Source organism: Hoplias malabaricus, chromosome 12, assembly GCF_029633855.1.
Source record: "Hoplias malabaricus isolate fHopMal1 chromosome 12, fHopMal1.hap1, whole genome shotgun sequence".
In the NCBI taxonomy this organism is placed as follows: Eukaryota; Metazoa; Chordata; class Actinopteri; order Characiformes; family Erythrinidae; genus Hoplias; species Hoplias malabaricus.
The window spans coordinates 22,791,185-22,817,788 of NC_089811.1; the positions used below are offsets into that span (position 1 = coordinate 22,791,185).

At 36.9% G+C, this 26,604-nt stretch overlaps 1 protein-coding gene across 8 annotated transcripts in view; it reads right to left on the reverse strand.

The window, feature by feature from the left end:
- Nucleotides 1-21,807, reverse strand: part of kdm6a (lysine (K)-specific demethylase 6A) — a 60,220-nt gene extending 38,413 nt beyond the window's left edge. For 4 of the 8 annotated variants that reach the window (XM_066686939.1, XM_066686938.1, XM_066686940.1 and 1 more), the window contains exons 1-7: nt 21,212-21,807; nt 21,010-21,073; nt 12,626-12,734; nt 12,308-12,357; nt 7,242-7,300; nt 5,269-5,313; nt 2,603-2,723 (exon numbers count right to left, since the gene is read on the reverse strand). In XM_066686939.1, coding sequence (XP_066543036.1) covers nt 2,603-2,723; nt 5,269-5,313; nt 7,242-7,300; nt 12,308-12,357; nt 12,626-12,734; nt 21,010-21,073; nt 21,212-21,408 — 645 coding nt within the window. In that variant the 5' untranslated portion in view covers nt 21,409-21,807. Of the gene's footprint in view, nt 1-2,602; nt 2,724-5,268; nt 5,314-7,241; nt 7,301-12,307; nt 12,358-12,625; nt 12,735-21,009; nt 21,074-21,211 lie in introns of those variants that run through there. The other 4 variants (XM_066686941.1, XM_066686937.1, XM_066686942.1 and 1 more) reach the window with 3 other exon arrangements.
- Between the last annotated feature and the right edge of the window lie 4,797 nt (nt 21,808-26,604).

Below are 26,604 nucleotides of genomic sequence, written 5' to 3' on the forward strand. Positions count from 1 at the left end.
ATATCTGCAAGCAATATCATCTGTAAGTGACTGCTATATTAGCAACTGGTATTGGCAAATTTTGGCCTACCTAACCTTGCTCAGAACCTTATGATCTTCCTGATATGCCCAAATCAGCATTATTCTTTGGACTCTGCCCAAATATAATGCTTCCTAGTACTAGGTTTTTACCATATAATGCAAGTAAAGTACCATGGTTTACATTGCTTATATATCACTTGTGTGGAGAGATGACAAAAGTTTTTTTTTTTTTTTTTTTAAATCTCCAGGATTTTATTACAAAAGCCTGGCTTATCTATTCATATAAAAACAGCCTTAGGAGGCATCAGGGAAGTTAAAACAATATTTTGGAAAGGACTTTTATTTTCTGGACCTGACATTACAACCTCTGCTTGTGTGGGCAGACAAGCAAGGTCATCATCCACTTGTCCAAAACTAACATTCACTTATCCAGAGTCTAAGAATGTGTCTACATAATAAAAGTGTTATAACAGAGTTTGATCCCCAGTGACTCAACTGCAGTCTTCTCCAAAAGCATTATTGGCCTAGCAGTAATGTTTTCTTAGAAGCCGTTTGAAGAGTGTCTAGCATTCCTATATCTTGGAGAAAGCATGTTCTAACTATTCCAGCTTAGGAATAGCATGACTGGGTAATATCAAATATAGTTTTTTTTTTTAATTACATGTTTTTATTTGAAAAATTATTGTTTTACTACAAATGTAAGTAAAACAATCTGTAAACAACTGCTTATATTGAAAAAATATTAACTTAAAAAGATTCTAATTTTGCATAAAAAATTGTGTAGCATATGCCCACCACACAACCAAATGCATAACATTGTGTGCACAGCAAACATAAAAACAATCATACAAAAAGTAACCTTAGAGAGTCAAATAACAAAACAAATACAGAATAGTACATATGCTGAATAAGTGTAGTTTATCTGCATGTGTTAGAGCTCATTGGCTGTATAACTATACTAACCCTTCTGTTATAGGCTTCTTTAATTTCTTACATAAAACCATGATTTATTGTACATCTCATATTTTGTAACCAAACTACCTCCATACAACTGAAGTACCTCCCCTTTTTGAAGCAAATTCCGCCACCTCAGAGCCACTGTCCACCATGCCTAAATGACTGGTGAAGAACGTATTCCATATTGTGTGAAATTTCATGATGTCATTAAACAAGTTAGAATATCACTAATATCGGGGTACTGATCGTTTTAAAAATGATAATGATAATTAATACTCTTTTTAATAGAGCTCATTTGGAATAAATAACAGGGTAGTTTTGTGATACAGCACTGCACAGTAAAGCACCAGTCCGGCCTCAACTTCTTTTCAAAAACAAAAATGCTTTTTATGAAACAGACAGAAATCTCCTTCTGGTCAGCACCTGAAATAATCCTTTAGAGCATGCAGGTCAGTTTTTTCATGAGGCGAGCTTCCCCACTGCGGTCATTGCTCTTGAATACACACATACGTATGATCAAAAAAATATATATGTATGAATAAAATATAATATTCATTCATTATTTTAACTGATTATCCAGTTCAGAGTCGCGGTGGGTCCGGAGCCCACCCAGAATCATTGGGTGCAAGGCAGGAACACACCCTGGAGGGGGCGCCAGTACATTACAGGACAACACACCCACCCACATCCACACACCCACACACTTTTGAGCAGACAATCCACCTACCAACATGTGTTTTTGGACTGTGGGAGGAAACCAGAGCATCCGAAGGAAAACCAACATTAAACAAGCTCTTCCCACTAACTAGGGACATACCAGATTTGGTGTCAACATATTTGCAACGCAAATCAAATTGGCACTTGTCAATAGTGAGAAAAGCTGTCAGTGCTAGTGACTAGCACGATAAGGTGTAAAGCCAACTATCAAGAAAAATTTACAACATATCACATAAGCAATATAACTAACACCACCCTTAACAATCCTCAATGCTTCCATTTTAAGCTTTGTTAAATTATTTCATAATAGCTTAATATTGTTCAGCTATGGTAGCAATGCTTTGACTGAAGTACAATTCTTCAGTCCTGGCCTAAAGGGTGTGATAAAGCTGACAAGTCTCCAGGCAATGGAGTTGCTGGAGAACAATATATGAATTCAAAGAATTATATCAAATGCAAAGGTAGACCTAGATCAATAAAGCAACAACTATAGTAACCAGAATACTTGGACAACGTGGGTATTTCAAATTATCACCTGCCAACAAAAATGACAGATACAAGAACTTTTGACCAATGAATATGTGAGAAGTCAAGATTTTTGCTAAAGATATAAATACAAAATTCATTAATTCATTATCTTTAACCACTTTTCTAGTTCAGGGTGGCGGTGGGTCCAGTGCCTACCCAGAATCATTGGGGACAATGTGGGAACCCACCCTGGAGGGGCACCAGTCCTTTGAGACACACGCACGCACTTCAGGTGCCAATCCACCTACCAACGAGTGTGGGTGTGGGTGAAAACCGGAGCACTCAGAGGAAACCAGCATGACACAGAGAGAACACTAGATACAAAATGATTCTATAAAATTTTGGTATCCTATTAAAAAGTGTGTAAACAGAGACATACCTTCATGCTTGACTCAAAGTCTGTATTGACTTTAAACATCAACCCCAGACGCAGATGTATCTCCTTGGCCCTTGAGAAGCTGGGGTCAATGTAAAGCACCTCCTGAAAGGCTTTTATCGCCCTGCCAGAGAGAGAAACAAGTAGTAGAATTTTGAGTGAGAAAAATACTCCTCCATAAACACTTACTAATACTGCACTATGAAAACCTTTGCCGGCACCACATGTGGAACAAAACTCCCAAGCAAAATTTCATGTCAGATTTTTTTTTTATAATTTGATTGCATAGATGTGTGCTATTTAAACCTGTACAGTTTAAATACATTTTGAGATTAACATCAGCACAAGTAAAGGCAAAACTATTACCGTGGCAACATTATTGCATCTCTGACAAAAGCTTGCTAAAAGCACATTGTTTGGTATGGTGACCATGAACCAGGTACCAAACAAATGCAAATTCTTTGTAAAAATTCCTAATAAACCTGAGCAATGCCTCAGTCAGAGCTAAGAGCAACGTGGTCAACTCACAGCAGTGTGTTCTGCCTGCTTATACATCCTCAGCAAATGCAAACACAGGAGATTTCTGTGAAGCATGGCTCACTGAACTCATTGAACTTGATTCCCCATTTCCCCTCCCAACTCTCTACCGCATTCTCTGCAGAGCGCTGTTTGACTACTGATGGCGTATTTTGGAACAGACCGTACATGACAATGTGCAGACTCAAAATACACGACAAAGGAATGGACGTAGCACAAAAGAAATCTCTATTTGAGGGTCATCAGAGAAATTATGCAACACAAAGCCTGTTCTTTAACCTACTGAAATGCAAAATCTACATATAACTGAACTCCTTTTTGTTCGCTTTACAACACCACTCACTAATTCATCATGTCTGGGTGAATATAAATAAAAAGTATGTGCAATCAGACTAAATTTGCTGTCCTACAATCCAAGTTCTTTAATAGATACTCAGCAGCAAGAAGGCAAAAAATATAAGCAGAATAATATATTTTGAACCATTTTAATTATTCAGAATTGGCCAAGTGAAATCAATAGGCTTCCAAGCAGATGGGAACTGGACACTGTGTGAGCTATCGCTAGATACAATTGCAAAATCTGATGAGATATTCTAATCTTTGGCACAAATTATTTCCTTCACAATGGGAATGGGCAATGTGCAAAGATGTTATAATCGCACCATTTCTGGACCTACGTAACATCTGCTAGAGTAGATAAACTTGTTTCTCTCACACACACACACACACACACACACACACACACACACACACACACACACACACACACACACACACACACACACACACACACACACACACACACACACACACACACACACACACACACACACACACACACACACACACACACACACACACACACACTTGCCCTTAACAACTCTGGTGCTCATATTTTGCAATATGAAAATATAATAGAACACCTTTAATCATTTTACTATCCTATTAAAATCAGCATTTCACTGAATTAATGGCCTGTACACTTTCTTAAATTTCCCATTACTAATACTCAGAGACATCAGTATTCAAAATGCTGGCACCTCACACATACTATAAATATTTTAAGTGACGAATTATAGTAATACAATAATCCAATAAACTAAACTTTCTGCAGTTTAAAAGAATGACATGACAAAGCTAAATCAGAAACAATAATTAAAGTAAACTTGAATTACACATATATATTTATTAAGATCGTCTTGTTTGCCTGCACATAGTCTTCTCCAAGGACTTCTTTGTATAGCTGAGGCTAAGATTGCAATATTAAATAAAAAATTAGCAAGACAAATTTTTGTTCTAGTAGGAGGATTTTTTTAACATATTTTTGTTATGTAGGAGGAAAACCTTGCTCTATATTTAATTGACTCGGATTATAATGCTCAGAATATCATTAATAATATTATACTTTAATTACATTGTTTTACATGATAAATCAGTGAAAAATGATGATTAGTCTTGCATAACAATGTTGTAATTTCATGTTAAATGAGAAACTACTAATTAAATTGACTTTCCATGAATATATACAGCAAAGATAAATTCAACAAAATAGGCAAGGCTAAGCCAGTTATTGCGTTCAAACACTGAGCATTTGTATATGTAGCTACATTTCATAAACTGTCTCAGTCTCTCTGGCATTGAGAACTTCATTGCTCTTGTCACAGTGCCAAGGTTTAACAGCCCTCTCAAGGAAAGGCTGCTAAATCCTACTTCTGGGGAAAGTGAGTTGATAGAGAGAGGGGGAGGGGGGTGGTGGTGGGCGTCATTTGAATCTGTAACACAGCGAGGTGGGGGGGGGTGACTTCATCGGTTTGAGAAATGAGAATGCAAGAATGTACAGCTGTGTCAAACTCGAGAGCGCCAATGTATAATCCACAGCCTCAGGATCCAAAATAAAACCTAGAATAAAGTTTGGAGCTTATAATAAATAAATACTTCATCAAGCTGAATGTTGACTTAAGAAGAACACATAAGCAGGGTCTTGCTTATTTTACTCAGGTTAAGTAATCTAAATGTTTACACTTAAAGATTACAGCTAATAAGAAATGTAACTAGGATTAAAGAAAAAAATATATATATACATGAAGTTATGCCTGAGGCATACCCTCACAAAATCAACAAGGCATGCCTACCTTCTCTGTCCAGGATAGGCATCTGAGGAAGTGGGCTGCACTGGCCTACGACAGAGAAAGAGGGCACCTCCAGCAGTAAATATCAAAAATCTAAGGACATTTGCTTCAAAGCATTTTATTAAGCATTTTAAGTAGTTAAATGTTATTAAGAAAACTAACATTATTGCATAAGAAATGTTAAAATATCCTGATAAATACATAAAAACACTAAAGGGAAATCTATGTAGATTAAATGCAAAACCTCATTTATCCTTCAACATTTTATTCCATTTAATTGAGGCCTTTTATTGAAGTATTTTGGGAAGTTATAGGGAAAAAAATCAATGCTATTGAACAATATTAAAGCAGCTATACTGATAAAACAAGAATGGGGTATTGCCATAATTGACAATATGGTAACTTTAAATCCAGTTCTAAAATTCAAGTTCTAAGACAAATTTCAAATGCAATTTATGAAAGTTTTATTGTGATGAAATACAAAAGCACTTTACATAACTTTTATCATTCTAATAATACTGCATTTGTAGAAAACTCTACTGTGCCAATCTGAATGAATGACTTGTGTTCAGGATCAGACTAATTATTATTTAAATGTTAAATATAACAAGCAGTTTATTAACTGGAAGTTTGCTTACAAGTATTCAAAAAAAGCAAAAACATCAGTTAACTGTTGCTGGTTTGCTTTCAAGCATGCAAGCAAATATTTTTAACCTCAAACATACACCCAAGATGATATTTAGTTAATTAGATTAATTTATTGTCTTCCACACATTCATTTCCCTAATGGATGATGAACTGTTGCATTAGTGGTAGGTGCAGCACAGTGGGTCATATTTGTCCCCTCCATGCAGCAAAGCATGCTATACAAATGAGTCCTTGAGCAAGACTTGTAATGCTTGTAAAGACTTGTAAAAATAAATTCATCTTTATCTGCAAGTCTCCCTGAACAACAGCATTGGCCACAAAAAATGCACATACTCCAGTAATTTCTCCATAAAGCAGACAAAGTATTTTTTGCTTGAGACATGGCAGCTCATAGATGACATAATATCCTTATTGCAAATGCTAATATTGAAACCTCAAGATATAAGAACATTTTCTTTCTTTTCAACTCTAACTTAAATGTAGCTTACAGTTGGTGGAAAATACTTTGACATTTCATATTTGAACATTTTACATCACATAAGTGTTTTTTTTAAAAAACAGGATGCCATCACACCCCTTGCATTACTCTCTCCAATGTCAGTCTTGTAGTTTCTACTGACATCACTCTGTTCTTAACACCCATAATTATCCTTAAACAGTTCACACTGAAAAATGGACAACAGAATCAATCAGAAATATAAAGAGTTAGTTTACTAAGCAGTACAGTATGATTTTTCTCTACCTTTTTTTTATTATTATTTTAGCTTCCTTACATTATAAATGTAATTGTACAATACACTTGAGAAACATTTAAATTAAACAGTAAACCAGTGTAAAAACAGGCAAATTACTTTCTGTGCTGCTTATCTCCCTTTTAAATATATTAATTCATAAACATTTGCAACTTTAAAAAAAAAGTTTTAATTTGGCTTTCATTTGTCAAATTTCAAAATGTGAACTACAGTATATTACCCATCAGGCTTCACTGACTACAATACTTGATTTATTTTACACTTATATGATCAAGAACTAGGTCCCTAACAAATATAGTGTACGCCACAAAACGCTTCCCACTCTAGGAACATTAGCACATTTTCCTTCCAAATTATAGATATTTGAGAGACAACAGATGTTAGTAGGACAGTTAAAAACTAAATTTTTTAATACAATTTCAAATTGTATTTATAACTGAAAGGTTTTTAAACCAGTAAACAATTTTAAACAGTCACGCTAAAATAAAAGCCAAGTAATCAGTGAGTTGCAACACATATTTACACTGCATGTGATTATTTACATATGTGAAGAAAAAAATATATACATTTACTTACCACTGAAATGCATTGTAATGGAAGTAAACCATACCAAGGCCATATAAAAAGGCAGAATTCTGAAAAAGAAGAAAAAATGTGGAGTTGGAAGATTAGGTAAGTTTAATAGACTATTAAGGTTTTTAAGCACTCCCTTTCATATTTGTTTATATTTTCAGACAAACAAATTGATTTCTTCCTGAAAAAGAGATTGCACAATTTCCCTTACTTGATCTGGGGGGGAAAAATCCCATTCATCACAAACATTCATAATCGTTGAGGTTTAATTCACAAAGCCAAGAATGGCCAGCAGTTAAATAAAATATGTTTTTTGTCATACTTCTGATCTTTTCACCTGACATAAAGTAAAAGTTCAGGTAATTAACAAATCATTTTTGGTTGTTAAATTCAGGACTGGGAAAAGAGTATCCCTGATCAAGTTTCTCAAATTTAATCAGCCTTGAATTAAACTGTTACCACAACAACATTCTACCACTAGTGAAACACAGGGCTGCACTACGTTAATATAAACTTCCATTCATTCATTGTCTGTAACAGCTTACCCAGTTCAGGGTTGCAGTGGGTCTGGAGCCTAGCTTCTTTAGTATTAAAACTGTGTGTGTGTGTATTTATATAAGAAATAATACTGCAAAAAAAAATTATATATATATATATATATATATATATAAAATTGAGAGCGAGAGAGAGAGAGCGATCACATCACAATCAGGTGAACATGAGGAAAGAGGAACAACGAAACAGGAGCGAATAACCACACAACTGAGTCAAAACGAAAAGTCACTGCGGCTCTGACCCACTTCAAAGCCCTTCCACCACCCAAAAAAATTTAACCACTAGTTAAGGAGGTTTTAGCAGAAGCACCAACATTTCCCTGCAGCGAAACCTCTGCTGAGGTTTCTCAAATCTGACAAAAGATAGATGCACTTTGGCTAACAGGCTTCAAAAAATTCTTATCTAACATTTCTTCTGAAATCAACTGCCCTATGGTCCATTTCTTCTGAAATAATCTTCCCCAACACCAAGGTCTTTATTACCCTTGAAGCCATTGCTTGCAAAATGACCTTAGGCCCATATGGAGTTGCTACAGGACAAGAGTAACGTAATTTCAATCCTCTGTATGTCCTGTACATATGCAGAATTTACAATAAAACTTGACTTCACTTGAAGCATGCTCCTACAAACCTATGGAAATACTACCATAGGTGTAATTTTCCAATCTCTAACATTTTGGCAACATGTTTGAAGAGGAAAAAAAAGGGGGCCTCAGTTATAATATAAATCATTTAAGATTTACAAAAATTATTTTAGTGTATGTCATTTAATTGATCTAACATTCTGCGCTGGGCCATTATTAGATTACAATGGAAACATAAAATATATTCTCAATTTTTCTGTCAGTTTCAAATATGACAAATCAGCAAATCCAAACAATTTATAAATGAGGCTTGTTGTTAAACAATGTTAAGTTCAGTATGCTTTTGTTTCTTTGACATAGTTTCTTTGACTTCCCTTTTTTGAGGGAGAGAATAAAGGAGGAGTTTATAATTCACTGGTAAAACTTTAAAGCATTTCAAAGTGACCCTCAAAATTATTGCATTTTATAACTCAGTATATTAAGTTACTGAATACCAGCACATCTAATCCAAACCCTGACTGGTTTGTTATATATGACAGACAAGGTCCAATGTATTTCAGTATCTGTGTCAGGTAAAAGTACACATATCTGCTTAACCAACATCCCTCTTGAATAAAAGGGCTACTTATAGCACCTTGAGCAATCATTTCTAGATAGGTTTTAGAGGTAGCATGTTAGAGATAGCCCTTTTACACAAGTTCACATAGTTCTCTGGGGCTTTGGAGAAACATTTTATTTAACATTTTGAATACCACAAATATCAAGCACCCTTCTATCCCTGTCTAAACAACCCTGTTCAGAATGGACTTTATATGAACAACATATAGTATATTTTTATCCTAAAAATGGCAACTTCAAAAAGATTGAGAGGCTCCTCTGACCTGTAATAAGTAGAACAGTGCCTCTCTCATAGCTCCTGAGCCTTCACCTCTAAAAAGTTTGGCCATGCAACTTCAAAACCATGGGGCGGAGATCTCTTGCAAAAAATTCGTAACACTTTACAGCACATAGCTCATGGGTGATTAACTCGCTACAAAAAGAATCTAGCTCAGTTTTCCTAGTACAGACATTGTGGCAAAGACAGCAATGAGGAGAAATAGAGACAGTGAGAATGGCTGTTCAAGAGCTAATACTGGACTGACTGTACTCAGGAGAGAGCTGAAACAGACATGATACGAGTTGGAATAGTAAACATTGTTGTCCTTTTTTCATGTTTTGCGGTGTTAGTGATTTTTTATTTTTTTTTAATAAGTTTTGCTGACAAAAGTGCTTTTCCATCAGGTTTTTGAGCATTACTTAGCAGTGAGCCAGGGTTTGCGGCTGTTAACTTCAGCCACATTAGTGCACTTTTTAACAATAGGCATTGAATCGTGGAATAAGTGCTGTTCTATGGCAGCTGTGTGTTTATAATACCAGAGTTACACTTTGTCTCAATGGAAACCAAGCTTTGCTTGCAACTGAACTTGCAAAAAACTGACTGTGTTCTATTTCTATCTTAATGTTCACAGATGTACACAAGAAATCTTTAAAATCTGTGTTTTACACAGATTTTACAGCCTTTCACCTCATGAGAAAGTCTGAAAATGAGCAGTTTCTGGTTGATCACTCCCCTTGAACATCAAAGGAACATTAGGTAGTATTTTTACCCTAATATTACAGCTTCAAAATCACTGTGATGCTACACTTGTAATAGGGAGAACTGAAAACTCATTCCTACTCTACTTTATTTAGGGGAGGGTAGGAAACCAATCCTCCTCCCTCAATGTCTATGCCAGTGTAAAGAATAAACAAATTAAAACTAAAGTACAATACTTTGGTCTGGACCACCAGAACTGAACCGTAGTATTATTACATATCCTTAAAGTAAGAGACCAGTTTGGTGAGGATTCTAGTTTTAGAACCGTTATTAATAAAAAGAATCAAGAACCATGCTACTACACTGGCATTAGTACTGATTACCAAAATTTTAACATCTAGTAATTCTAGAGGTAAAAAATTAAACGGGAAAATATGTGAAGCACAAAGACCTCAGTAAAAGGCACACACAAAAAAGAAGCTTGAGAGTAATCTCTGTTGGCAGCTGAGCAGGCACATGGGCCGTCACACTGACAGGATGACAGCAGTGGGTTAAACCCTCTCTTCACAACCAGCACTAATCACAAAGGAATCTGGGCTCCAAGACAGAACTCCCAACGCCTTCAACACAAATGTGAATAAATTCATAGTGTATTCTGACTAAAAACTATTTTTATTAAATCATTTTTCTGTTATCTTAAAAACAAATGATTGTGTACATTCCAATAGAAAGTTATCAGTTAAGAATTATTTAAAGGCTAAGCACCACTTAATGGACCTCCATGAATATTATTTAACTTTAACTAACACCAACTAAAACAGGCGAAGTAAGTGTACTTACCCTGTTTACCTCCATGTATACAGAGGCTCTTGAACACCTTTTGTTTTTTTTCCTTACATGCCTGTATTGTTGGAAAAGCACCAGTGAAATGAGCACTACAGATAACGGAGTGAGCGGATGGTCCTTTCCAAAGTGCCCGTTTGAAGTTGACAAATTTAGTCCATTTTCTGGATATTTTGGGATCTTTGGGCCATTTGTGCACAGATGTCCCACTGTACATTGAATTATTGCAGCCAAAAACAACACAACTTCTAGATTTGTTGTCCACCATCTACGTCACATGCAAGACGCATATTAGAGTTTCCGAACAACGTTGGGGAGTGGACCAATGGTCTTTTAAACCTTATTCCTTGAATTAGTAAGAAATAACATGTTTTCTGACTATCAATAAACACAAGTTTATTTGTTTGACACTTTAATATAGCTGGTGCTTAGCCTTTAAACTGAAACTTTTTCCACCACAATCTGCCAACACAATGCCCAAAGAGCATCTTCGAGTGATCTAGCTTATTCTAGATTAGGTCTGCTTGTGACAGTGCTAACTGGAGTGAGATGAATTCCATCACAGGTTCTTATACAAAAACACACAACAAAATGCATCTTCATTCCATCATACGTTCTTTCACTCTGACACAAACATCCATTTGGTCCAGGAAAGCAAACAATACATCCTAAAGTCTAAACTCTCCCAGACACTATGTCACAGAAAGCTTTTTCAGTGTTAAGAATCCTACAAATACAGCACACGAAACATTAAAATCATTTAAATCTCTAGCAAACTATTTAATAAACACTTTTAAAAGCTATAAATGCTTAAAGGATGCCATACACAGGAAAAATTTAACACATCAAACAGGGTGGAATGCCTACAGATCATAGTTTGTTTGCAAAGTTTTACCTGCTCTAGTTTAGGGAAACAAGAAACCCAAGGGTTCAAAGCAGAACTTCTCTGGTGATATCATAATAGAGCCTCAGACTGTTTTATTTAAGCTATAAGAGCAAATTCTTTCTTGGCAGCATACTAGGCTTTGGGATTCAGCTTCTGTTTGACCCATTTAGAGGCATACAGGAATGTCACAAACACAGATTTATTAACAAATACTTTAACACTTGCTTATTTAGGGAACATTGTGTGCATTTAAGTTAATTTTTTTTTAAATCAAATCGCTCAGTTTGTGAGCTCTCATAAAAGATTACACATCACCACAAAGAGGAAGTATTATAGCTGTTCTAATAGTATAGATGTTCATTCAAGCATTTGCCTAATGGACACTGATTAAAATGTGTACACATTCTGTTTGTTGTGAAATAAATATAGCACATGCATACACTCATTATCAAAGAAAATAATTAAGGTTAGCTTAAATAATTGCATTTTGCCACGAACAAATGTGTTTAGGCAATTATGTTATAATTATGACTGGACTGGAGACAAGACATATCAAAAATAATCATCTTCAATTACAATGGAATCACTTTCCCTTTGAATATAATCATGAAGAATGCATCTCTTACCTTCCAGTAGTCTGACTGTAAACTATAGTACCTCTGGTATGCAGATAATGCTAATAAAAGAAGTATGAGGAAAAAAATAAGAGACAACTCAATTTAACTGGTGTACATGCGACCTAAACTGTTAACATTTCTGTAATTTATATCAAGATTTTAAACAAGGTGAAATATGAAACATTGTAGACAAACTGAGCACTATTACATTACTAAACCTCACCACAGAAGTTATTTCTTTGGAATTAAACCTCAAGTAATAATAACTGAGGACCTATAGCCAAAGAATACGAAGGAGTAAGATATTTAAACTACAGCATGACTCACCTTTAGGGTAATCTTCTAGCAAAAGGTTGAAATGCCCCAACTGGCAAAACACCTCTGGTTCAACTTTTCCTTCAGTTTTTAAGATATAGGCATCATAGCAACGAATGGCCTGAAAAATATAGTAAAAATAATAATAATTAATGGGGAAAAAAAATAAAAATAAAAAAAAAATAAAACATTAAATGTTTTATTTAAAAATAATTCGTTTTGCATATGTCAATTTCAGAATGTGTTCAAATGAACATTTAGGCTAATTTTCCAGATAAAGTTTAAATAAAACCTTGACGAGAAAGAGTTTTCCAAGACAAATGACAACTTGTGCAAAAAAATTCCAATTAGGTCAGGGATTATTATTTATGTCCAGTCTAAAAAAGTGCTATTTAGTGAAGTACATTATGTAATGCAAAAGTTTGCATGGTGGCACCTCTGCTATCATCTTGCTCATTTTCCCAGAAAAATAAAGTCACCAACAAAACACTGCACAGCTGTCTCTGCAAGCATGTGTTATAATTTTGGAGGGCTGTTCAAAACTCATAAAAACCATTAGAGTACACTATAAAACAGACTTGCTACAGATTGTACATGCAGAGTGCAGTTACAAATACAGTTTTGTTTATTGTGTATGAAGTGTTTGTAAACTTCAGGTTTTTCTGCCATTTGGATAAGACTAAAACTTTTATGGTCCAATCATTTATTAATTCATTCATTCATTCATTTTCTGCAAGGGCTTCATCCTGTTTAGGGTTGTGGTGGGTAAGAGCCTATCTAAAATCACTAAGTGCAGGAACAGACCCACCCATCACAGGGCAACACACACTCACAATCATTGACACTTTGGAAAGCCAGTCCACCTAACCTGGATTGTGGGAAGAAACCACAGCACCTGGAGAAAACTCACACAAACACAGGGAGAACACACGAAACACAGTAACGATCGACCGATATATCGGCCAGCCAATTAATTGAGCCAATTTTTGGCATTTCTTATATAAATCGGCATCTGCCGATATATTAGCACGAGAGGCCAATATTTACACAATGCACACAGCCAATGCTGTGTGAAGCTCCGTCATTCTATCTGTTAGAGTGCCCCTTGTGTTCATTTTGTCATCATTGAGCACAAGCCTCCAACCTGTAGCTGCATGCCATCTCATCAGATAAAACGGTACGAATTATTTTCTCTTCTTCAGCTTTCACTATTTGTTACTGGCTGCTCTTTGTAACATACACTGAATAATCTGCATCATAAACGTCTGAGTTGATAGTTGTAACCTAGAAACCCAGCGTTATTTAGCCTCTTATTTCGCTCATTGGTCTACGACACCTATAAAAAAATAAAAATAAAAAATCTCTCATTGTTATATCCGTCAGTATATCTCAAGTACTACAGGTCCAAAGTAGACATTTAATGTACCAAATTAAAGCTTAAATGTTACTGATTTTCATTGATTTAATCATTTTATATATAATCTCACTGATAAATAAGTATTTTTTTTTTAATAAGTATTATTTTATGTTATTGGAAATAGTTATGAAAGAAATATTAGTGACAGTATAGATTTTCTGATTTTTCACTGTGCCATATTTGAGTAATGTGTACATATCATACACCAATCAAACGGGCAGACTGTCAGGATCAAGAGGATATACGCTAAAATGTAAGACTGAGTAATTGAAGGCAAAAAAAAAATAAGATCCAAACTTCATGTTTCTTCCTCGTCAATGACAAAACCGCTGCTTCTCGATGCCTGAAGAGCCCACAAGCGGCTCACACACAGTTACCACAGCAGCGCTTACCTTATATAGTCCCCTTCAAAACGAGACTAAATCTGAGTCCCTCTATCAAACCGTTTGTGAGTAATCCTCATGTCTGTGTCAAGAGCACTGGCCGAAAAAAAATTAAATGATGAAAGTAGTCCCCTGGAGACACAATTTTAAAAAGAAAAAAGTAACGGAACTCATGAACTTCCCCAAAAAAAAAAAAAAAAAAAAAACACACAATGTAGGTGCTTGTCTTGTGATTTTCATAAGCTTTTCACCACTTCATATATATTTCAGGACCTCTAAATGGTTTCTTTTACAAATTGAAGGGTTTTCTGTAAAAAGAAATCATGATAATGCCTCTAGTTTATTCACTGCCTGAGGAACGAGAATATCGGCTTTACATATCGGCCACTACTGCCATCTAAAAATCGGCATGACCCCAGACAGCTTTCGAAATACACAACCACTGAACCCTGGAACTGTCTGACAGCAACACTACTGCTAATGTCCAGAAAACAGAGCCATCAACTTCATGTGTTTTTGCAGGAAGACATTTAAGAAATTGGGATATGATAACCCACATTCAAACAACAACAGAAAATCTATCTTAGAAAAAGTGTACTATGCCATTAATGATAAAAGAGAAAAACAAAGCCGCTGAAATGGGCTGGCAGTCCCAAAACCTAGACTTCAATGTTACTTGACTACAGTTTGGAATACTCGGATCATAAGACGACATGCAATTTCTATGCAGATTACTATGGAACACAGAAACCAAGTCTCTTGAAAATAACAGAAGCTGCAATAAAGGCAAGATCTAAACTGACTAAACATTCTTACTTTGCATTACAGTATTGTACATTTGCCAAACTATGACAATACACAAGTCAGACATATGCAAATACTGTATATTGTATGTTTCCGAAAGCAGTTCAATTGTTTCTCTACATAACTGAAAAGGGTACTTGATTTTGTCACTGTCAAATTAAAAGCAAAATTTGTTTAAAAAAAAAACCTGTAGCAGTACTGAGCAACAATCTCCTAACAAGTTGACATGAACATTTTCAGACCTGACATCACCAAGTCTCACTCAACTACAGTCCAAGAGAAAAACTGCAGGAAAATATTAAACTTTCTAAACAGCCAAAAGCAGGTATTATTCTCTCTATGATGTTTCACTGCAAACTTAACACAAAACATAAACAATAATATTAAGTTCAATTTATATAGCACCTTTCACAAACCCAAGGATGCTTTAAAATAACATGTAAAATAAAACTAACGTGTAGTATGAAAATAAGTGAACCGAGTTCCAAGCTGTTTACTAATAAACCTAGTACTAGACCTGACAAATGATAATTACCTAGTTTCTACACTCACTGTCAATTTTACGAACTATACTCATCATTTTGGAGCACTATGTAGTACTACAATTGAAGACGAAACAAAGTACATATTGTGTGCTGGCCTGTACACTTTGCCACATTTCACACTGTTCTACAACGGCCAGGACAGGCACAGGACCACCACACCACAGAGCAGGTATGATTTGTCTGGTGGTTCATTCTTGACACAGATGTGGTGGTGTTAGTAGTAGTGGATCAGACACAGTAGAGCTGCTAGTTTTTAAACACTGTGCTAAATCATTAGCCAATTTCTAAAACATACATACCTTGTAGTTCCATCAGAGACAGTAGCTGATCACTGCATATTGGACACAGTAGCTCATCACTCTAATGAAAGGACCTCTAGTCCTTCATCAGTGGACACAGACTGCCAAAAGGATATTTTTGGTTGGAGCACTATTCGGTGCAGCAGTGACGCAGCAGTGTTAAAAAACTGCAGCAGCCCTTCTGTGTCTGTGTCACTCGCTGCATAACACAATGACACACAATCACCACATCAAAGTAACTGCATTGAGCATGATCCACCACCCTAATCATACTTGTGGGGGTACCTTTGAAGAACAGAGTTAAAATGCACAAAAAAGTTTACAGCGGATGTGGACTCCAGTCTAGGTCTTCAGAGTGAATAGTCCATGACCAGAAAGTGCACCAATTTTGTTACTGGAACTGATAAAATAGACAATGAGTGAAAATACAATGAGGTCATTTTAACGTTATGGCTGATTGGTAAATAAATTTAAGTGCTGTTAATACACACCTTTACATCTGTAGTTCAGTCTCCCTTTCACACAAAAACATTGCTTTGGTTCACAAAAAATGCCTGATCTTTTCAGTGCCTGACGTGGCCAATGACCAGGCTCTCTGAGCACAGCAATATCATATCTTACGTGAGGTAGATAACTAGACAGAATCTATTTAATTTACTTCACTTGGAGATTAAATCCTATAAATAGAATTTCAAGGTTCTTACACAACGTATACTGTTCCGAGTTTATACTGCCACGTAAGTTGGCATGTTTTTCCTTTATTACTTAAGCACCATTTTCTCTGCATTACCAGTGATTTTGAGGAGCACAGAACAAGTTTGAAATGGGAACATTTAGCCTTTATTCACCAGAGTTGAACCAAACCAGAAACATTCAAAACTAATTGACAATACATAAAGAGCTGAAAAATAAAGCCAAATCCTCTCAGTTCAAACGTAAATAGTCATAGAAGCTAATTTACAGAAAATGACAATTTTTGTAATGCAATTTTTAAATCTCAATTACAGATAGTGTTAATTAATGTAGGAACTGTATTAAGGAATAATTTGAAGAATGAATATTGTTGAGATTGTGAGCTGCCAGTCTGGCACAATGCACTTTTGGTCAGTTTTAGGTTTTTGTAGTGAACCTTAATTTATATCACTTAAAAATGTGACATTCACAATTCAAAAAACACTTTTTATAAAATTCTGATTATGTTTCCTAACCAATTGCTAGTTCGCCAGTCTATTTGCATACTCAAATCAATCTTATGTGTTAGCGAAGTCCCAATATCAGTAACTGGCTATAATTTAAAAAAATAAAAATAAAAAAAAAAAACAATTGTCTCGGTCCAGTATGTTAAGCTTTCTTATGGCAGAGGCAAGACATCTAGAGTTTTTAAACACATGGAGAGACCTCCAAATATTCGAAAGCAATAATAAGGATAAGTTCCCAAAATTTCCATGAAAAGTTTACAATTTGGTATATTTCCAAAGTTTCCGAGCTAAAATTCCCCTGGAAAGCTATCTGTAATTTACTGAAAGTGTATCAGAAATTTTCCACTCTTTGCAACCCTACATCTGTGGTATAACTTGATTACTATCATTCAGCAAACAAGCCCAACAGAGACACAGGAACAATATTCAATATTTTTACCTTAAAATAACATCTTCAAAATCATTGTGATGCTTTACTGAGCTGTAATAAATAGAACAGAGCCTCAGTCGCTGCAGCCTCTGCACTATGTAATTTCTGCAGGAAGGTAGGAAACCACCCCCCTTCCCCACCGATTTCATTACAGTGCTGTAAAAACAAATTAAACTAGGGGGAGCCCCAAGAGCAAACAAGCCAAATCGTACCTGGTGTTCCTTCAAGTTAAACCGACTTTATGAGAAACAACACATTTTCCAAATTTTTTTGCCATTATAAAAATCACTGACAGTACAGTGATGTAAAATGGTTCACGTAGAGAAAGATATTGGCTCTGTCCCAAAACCTAGTGAGCTGTCTACATAGGGTCTGTCCCCAATCTTAGTGAGCTAACTAGAAATAATTTTACGTCACAGTGTGCGCGCTCTCGACATTTAGGCCGTCCCAATTCTTATTCGTCCCATTCGTTATGATGTCTACCAAGTTATTTAATTTTGCCAAATTTTAAGGCAGCATCGAACCCTTCCTTAGCCGCGAAGGCAATCCCAGGATGCAACGCGAGAACAACTCCCATCCATTTGCTCTTCTCCCAGAGCAAAAATAATTAAAAACACGATAATAATGGGCAGAGTAGAATCCGCTGCGCTGAAATGCTGAGGCGTCTCTAGCCACCGAGGTAAGTAAGCTCTGTTTGCATGCGGTGAACGGGAACCAGCCTTGAAGCAATCGCTCTCTAACTAGTGCCTCAATAATATGTCTCATGAGAACATAGGATCATTAGAATGCTGCCTTACATAAGCTGCTGTCTACATAGTCAGTGCCTACTTAGGCAGCTCACTGGGTCACAAAGGGACAGCCCTTTTGAATCTGAGTTCTTTACATTGATAGTCATAGGAAATGGGGGTTGAGAAGTTCACAGCACAAATATAACTGTATTCATTCGTCTGTAACCACTCCATCCAGTTCAATGTATCGGAGGGTCCTGAGCCTACTCAAAATCACCAGGTACATGACAGGAACACACACTGGAGGGGTCACCAGTGTGACGCACATTCACTCACACACAACTATGGACACTTGAGTAACCAATCCTCCTACAAACGTGTTTTTTGACCAAGGGAGGAAACTGTCACCCAGAGGAAACCCACACGAACACAGGGAGAACTCACCAAACTTCTCACAGACAGTCACCCAGATCGGTGCTTGAATCCACAACCCCAGGACCCTGGAGCTGTGTAACAGTGACACTGCCTGTTGCGCAACCGTGCTGCCCAGTATAACTATATGTTTTAACTTATTTAAGACCACCAATAAACCTACAACCACAATTGTTTAATTACCTGTTTATTTCTATACTCACTAGTAGGTTTAATAACTCCAACAGTACTGCTGTGGCTGATCAACTAGTACAAGAGCAACATACTACAATGCCATCTTCATATCAGGGTCACTGCAGTGCTGAGAATGAGCCACCATCTAAACAGACCTAATACTTAAATCTTAATCCATCATCAACAATAATACCTGTGTAGTGATCCTGTAAGGATTCTGACCACTGAAGGGTGAAAACTGGGTACAAATATTCAAAACTATATATGGAATACAGCCTGTAATAGTACCATTATGAAGTGTCCCCATATGACAAATGAAGATAATAAATTGGACACGTTTAGGGAGAAAGGGAGAGAGAGAGAGAAGGGGTGGTGATAATTGCAATGCTACGCCTGACTGATGTATATGCAATATTAACCATCCTAAAAAATTAGGGTAATAAAGGGGAAAATAAAAAAAATCACGTGGTCTTTGGGAACTATTCTGTTATGCATGTAGGCTACCACTCATAAGGGGTTTGGGGTCAAAATCTAACCTCAAAACATAAAACTATGTCACATATATTAGGCATTTCATGTACAGTCTTTGTTAAGAAAGGTTTAACGAAATTAACATTAAAATCTTGCGACGTCTGGTTAATATTACCATTATTGTGACTTCTCTAAAACTGTAACACTTCAAATCACTGAGTAACTTGGCCATATAATTATACAGACATTTTGGAAGCCTTGTAGACCTCCCCTTTATGCAAGATACGTGGTGTTGAAAAATATGCACGTAAAGGATTTAATTGTTAAACCTAATGTTACTCGGCAAGCAATGATAAATATAACTAACATTGTCGAGGGGAGCGGTCCACCGGCCTCTAACACTTGAGGAAAAAAAAAAAAAAAAAAAAAACAGCAAAAAATAATTGCCACAAAAATGATGTCTACCCAAACAAACACTCAGTGAACTATATCTAAATGTATTCAGGGCGTGGGGTTCAAATTCTAGCTGTCTTTTCTGGTTAAATTAACGAACGTGTGACTAACGTCTCTGTCCTGCAGCACGACACCTATACTTTGAGTCCCAGTTCAGAGAAATTAGACACAGATGAACACACGACTGTAAACAACGCAACACTAAAGTCAAACCTAGGAAAACTGTGACATTGACCCGCTATTAAATTAGTTTGCTTAAAAAAACATTAATTAATCCACATCTTGCTTTTCCACATGCTTTTCTCCTGTCTAACGTTGAGAGAGCCATACAAACACTATCCCTTTGACAAACCATAAAAACTCACATACACATCTCAAATCACTAAATGTATCTTAAATTATCTCAGCTCGTTTGTAAGTTTCTAATGTTGGCTGGTTTATAGGAAACTAGTCAACTAGTTTAAGTCACTGGTTGTTTGCTGAACAAACGTTAGCAGTAAGCTAGCAAAGATAAACAGGATCCACCCTTCTGAAGTCACAGACACCAGTTAAAGTTTGAAAGCTCCCGCTGATGTCTGAAATTGCTTTTTGTGTGAAATTGCTTTTTTGAGTTTTTCCTGATGGGCTGATATCACAGTGTTAAGGGTCCTAAAGGTTTAACAGGTGACATAGGACTGATTCTGACTCCATACACAAGTCTGGTGTTTTTTTCTAACGTCATCAGGTGGTGATCTATTATAAACCAATTGTACGTGTTTCAAACACTGTGCATAACGTGGATTAATGCTATTAGGTTTAAAAAACGGCAGTGAAATTAATCACGCTATTTACTTATTTGTTCTAGTGTGCGTATTTACTGCAGGGCAGTAACGTTACAACACAAGTAAGATCTGTGCACGGAAAGAGTGGTACAAAATAAGGGAGTAATTATTATGCGTTTATTTAAAACAAATAACGTTAATGTGCATACACCAAAGCCCCGAAAAAGTCTTGGGCAGCTCTGCGTGAGGGACTGAGAATGTGGAGTGATAAACGATGAGTGCCAGCTCAGTGCCGACTACCTTTAACAGCAAGGCCTTCGTTCTGGCGCCATCTTCATGAAGCCTCTGAAATCCAAACAGTGAGCTGCAAGTAGAGGACACACACACACACACACACACACGGTTCCGTGTTACTTTAGTTGCCCCGCACTGACTTTGTACGACTTCTGCAAAGCAGCGTTTCACTAACAGCTCGGCTCCGATGTCGCATGGATTCTCTGACCTGTCAATGCCAGCTAAGCGCTCCCTCTCCTCCGCCGTGAGCTTTGGAAAGTCCTCTTCGGTTTCACTCGCTTTTCGCGCCGCCATTTTCTTTCCCTCCTCATCCTCCTCGGCGGCAGCGGCTGCGGTAGGAGAAGTGCGGAGACTCGGAGCCGCGGTGCAGGCTCCGTCGGACACCGACACTCCGCTCGACTTCATGGGCTCAAGCGGCGCTCACACTTGGCCAGGGCAGTTTAATCAGCACCGAGCCGCGAAACCGCGCAAATAAGAGAGAATAAAAATCCCAAATCCGTCGACTCTCCTTCAAAACGCAACCCTTCTCTTCACATCGTCCTCGGTCCGGTTTCCTCTCCGTGTTCCGGTGATCCTGCAGCGCTGGTGTGCATGGAGCTCGGGTTTGGGTTTATTTCTGCGATGAACTGATATTAAACTTGGCCCTCGGTCTCCGGCTCAAACTTGTTATAATTGTGTCACTCAAGCGAACCCACGCCGTCGCTGCCGGAACGCCTCTCGCGTCGCTTCAGCAAATCAACGCACGGAACTGCAGTCACGTGACCGGCCTTGTCTCGGGATCCCTCTTTTTCATAAACTTTAAAGAGGGCGGGTTAAAAAAAACAAACCCTCAACTTTACGCTCTCGAGTCCCGTGCGCTGATTGGGCAGTGCCGCTGTATTGTTGTTGCGTGAATTAGCCTCGCATTTTCTCATTGGGCCAGAAAGCTGTCACTCCAAAATCACAAATACATAGGCGTTGGGTTGCCAGTTCCGCTTATTTAAAAGTTGTTTTTTCCTTAATAAAATTGTTTATTTTTAAATATTAAATAGAAATAATTATTTTTATTTTTTCCGTAATACATTGCACTTTATATATTAAATTACATCTAGTCATAAACATGACAGGTTAACATTTTGTTTTTTGTTTTTGTTTTTTTTGTTTGTTTGTTTTTTAACCATAAGAGATATTTGCTTTTAGATTAATGATTTGTTCAGATTCGTTTCATGATATCTACAATACCTGTTTTTTGGTAAGTTCTGTAATGTACATTTAATCATAAATATTAATATAAATATTCTATCTGAGCCATTATATTCTTACATTCTTTTTCATTTTCCATTTATTATTATTATTATTATTATTATTTTGCCTTGTCTAATAGAGACCAAAGTGTCAAACATTAGCTAGCAATAAAGCAAAGTTCAATGCCGACATAAAACAAAATTGTAGTAGAGAGGAGAGAATAAAAGCTAAGTGAGATAATTAACGTTAAAATAAAAATTACAAAATGAGGGCACAAATGATTCATTTTTTAAAAAAAAGTTTTAAGGGGTGAGTTTAGGATGCATATGGAAATTTTATATAATGCCTCTTATTCCATTGTTTGTTCAGTCACATTTGATTGTGTCTCTATGGATCTATAAATGTTCAAACTTTTAACATATCTGAATTAAAGTACATAGTTAGTAAAATGAGTGTACTCATATAGTAATCATGTATATCACAAATTAAAGATTTAAGTTTTAAAAATACAAAGAAGCGGTGGCGCAGCAGGTAGTGTCGCAGTCACACAGCTCCAGGGGCCTGGAGGTTGTGGGTTCGATTCCAGCTCCGGGTGACTGTCTGTGAGGAGTTGGTGTGTTCTCCCCATGTCCGCGTGGGTTTCCTCCGGGTGCTCCGGTTTCCTCCCACAGTCCAAAAACTAACATTGGTATGCGGATTGGCGACTCAAAAGCATCCCTAGGTGTGAGTGTGTGTGTGTCGCCCTGTAAAGGACTGGCATACCCTCCAGGGTGTGTTCCTGCCTTGCACCCAGTGATTCCAGGTAGGTTCCAGACCCACAGTGACCCTGAACTGAATAAACGGTTACAATGAATGAATCGTGTCACTGGGGTTGTGGTTTCGAGTCTCACCTCGGTTCACTGTCTAATCCAGAAACAATATTTAACTTCACTGCTACTCTGACTACACCCAGCTGTGTAGCTTACTACTACATTCCAATATTCTGAAAAGTACCCTTGCTAATCATGCCAATAATGTAGATGATTTCTCAATAATACCCAGTGCCAGCATTAAAAAAATTGTTTTTGACTCAATGCTCTTCTTGCAGAGAGCTCATGAAAGTTATTCAGTAACCTTCAATTAGTTCATTATGCACCTAGAGTGCTCACCAGAGCTAGGAAATCTGACTATGTTACATGGTTTTACTATTTTGTCTAACTATTAAATTCCATATTGACTATAAAATACTTCTACTGATATTTAAACATCTTAGATGTCTTTCCACGCAGTATCTTATGTACTCTTTGCTCACAAAATGCTGGCCTACTCTCAGTTCCTTACATTAGGCAGAAACTGTGTCACAAAGCTCCCCAACACTGGAATAACATTCCTGCTATTGTTTTGGACTCAGACACACTCAATCTTCAAATTTTGGAAATCTTTGGAAGCTTTTGGTTAACCCTCTGTTTCTTTATCATTGTTGTAGCCAGTATACATATTACCACTGTTCTGTGTTAATCCTGTCTTGTGCTACTTTCATTATTCCGGTGCATCTCAATAAATTAGAATATCATCAATGTTTATTTACTTCAGTAATACAATTGAAAAAAGTGAAATTCATATATTATACAGATTAATTACAAGAATGTATTTCTTTTAATGTGGATGAATTTGGCTTATAGCCAATGGATACCCAAAAGTCATTATCTCAGAAAATTAGAATGTTATATAACCAAGACCAAGGCACATTTAAAAAATAATTTCTAATGCAGAAATGTTGGTCTACTTAAAAGTATGTACAGTATATGCACTCAATACCTAGTTGGGGCTCCTTTTGCATGAATTACTACATCAATGCAGCATGAAGGCGATCAGGCTGTGCACTGCTAAGGTGTTATGGAAGCCAATGTTACTTTGATAGCAGCCTTCAGCTCGTCTGCATTGTTGGGTCTGGTGTCTTTCAACTTACTCTTGACAGTACACTCAGATTCTCTATGGTGTTTAGGTCAGACGAGTTTGCTGGCCAGTCAAGCACAGTGATACTGTAGTTATTAAACCAGGTATTGGTCCTTTTGGCAATGTGGACAGGTGCCAAGTCCTGGAAAATGAAATCCACATCTCAGCAGAGGGAAGCATGGAGGGCTCTAAAAGTTCCTTGTAGATGGCTGCGCTGACTTAGGACTTGATATAACACAGTGGACCACCACCAGCAGATGACATGGCTCCCCGAACCATCACAGATTGTGGAAACTTCACACTAGACTGAAGCAGCTCCACTCTTCCTCCAGACTCTGGGACCTTGATTTACAAATGAAATGCAAAATTTACTTTCATCTAAAAACAAGACTTTGGACCATTGAACAACACACCAGTCCTTTTTCTCCTTGGTCCAGGGAAGATGCTTCTGCCGTTGTCTCTGGGTCATGAGTGGCTTGACACAAGGAACGCAACAGTTGTAGCCCATGTCCTGGATACATTTGTGTGTATCCACTGAAGCACTGGCTCCAGCAGCAGTTCACTTCTTGTAAATCTCCCCCAAATTTTTGAATGGCCATGTCTGGACAATCCTCTCAAGGCTGTGGTTATCCCTGTTGCTTGTGCGTCTTTTTCTATCACACTTTATCCTTCCACTCAAGCTTCCATTAATATACTTGGATACAGCAGGAGGGTGTCAATGACTGCCTTCTGGACATCTGTCAAGTCAGTTGTCCTCCACATGATTGTGTAGCCTACTGAGCCAGACTAAGGGAACATTTTAAAGGCTTAGGAAACCTTTGCAGGTGTTGATTATTCTAATTTTCTGAAATAAATACTTTTGGGTTTTTATTGGCTGTGAGACTTAATCATCAACATTAAAAGAAATAAACGCTTGGACTAGATCATTGTGTTGGTAATGCATCTATATAATATATAAGTTTCACTTTTTGAATTTAATTACTGAAGTAAATTAACTTTTTGGTGATATTCTAATTTATTGAGATGCACCTGTAGTTTTTAAAATTCTGTTTTAGTCTGTTTTAACTACATGCTACTAACTATCCAGTAAACCCCCTCTTCTATTTTTCTTTTTCTCTCCCATGTTCTGAGCAGCTCAATGCTGATGACCTATTCCTGTAGTTCTGCCCCAGTACTGCTCCAACCCAGCCTCCCCCATTCTGCTGCCCCACTTGTATTGGCCTGTTTAGCCTGAATTAACCTTACAACAGTTTAATCCCCTCCCACAATAACAGTGAGCATGTGTCCTGCACTCACACACATCTTCACAACTCAGGTCTTGATATTACTATAACCATACCTCATTCATTATTTCTACCAGATCTTTTCAATTGCTGTTATTTGTTTTGCTCCCTAGTTTTGACCAGAGTAGGATGTGTTCCCTGTTTTCAGTCTTGGTTCCTCTCAAGGATTCTTCCTCTTGCTCTTTCTTCAGGGCAAGGGTAAATTCAAGCAGGAAAATCTTGATTTAATCTGTTAAAGTTAAATCTTAAACAGTATATTTAAAATGGTTGGTTATTGACTTGTATTCAGTACTGTTTTGCTACACATTCACAAGAGGATAATGTACCGGATTGAAAGAACACACAGAATTGTAGAAAATGTTATATCAGACGATACAGAATCAATGGCATTTGAGCTTCAGTGATGGAAAATGCTATTGTCACTGACAGGCAACAGCTATGCCAGATAATAACAGCTAATATGTGTTTAGGATGAACACAAAACAGCCTGAGTTTATGGAAGTTTCCATTACATTAGTTCATAATTCTAGATTCTGTCAACAAAACTGCAAGCCCTGGGACAAAAATCATCTTGAAATCAATATCATCTAGCAGTAGATAACTTAGTGCCCACAATGAATATACTATACTATATTAAAAATACCTCCCTGTTTATACACTCATTGTCCATATTATCAGTTCCACTTAGCATAAATGTACACTCTGTGCTTCAACAATTAAATATTATTAAACATCTCATCTGTTCCTCTGCATATTTTGTTAACCCCCTTTCACGGTTGGGTGATGGATCATTCTCAGATCTGCAGTGACACTGATCTGGTGATAGTGTGGATGTGCAGGAGTGCAAGTGTATCAGACACAGCAGGGCTGTTGGAGTTTATAAACACTGTGTCCACTCACTGTCCACTCTATTAGACACACCTACCTTTTTACTTTGTAAATCTGCACAGTTCATGTTAGACTGTTCTTAATTCAGTTGATAGAATGTGGTGTTACACATTCAAGCAGTGCTGCTGTGTCTGATCTAATCATACCAACTAAGCATACACAACATTGTCTCTGCAGACTCAGAATAATCACAGATAATATCTCTGCTCTTTTTCAGAAGACAACCTTCTTCTCTGGTGGTCTTACTATAGAAGAACAGACTAAAAATGTA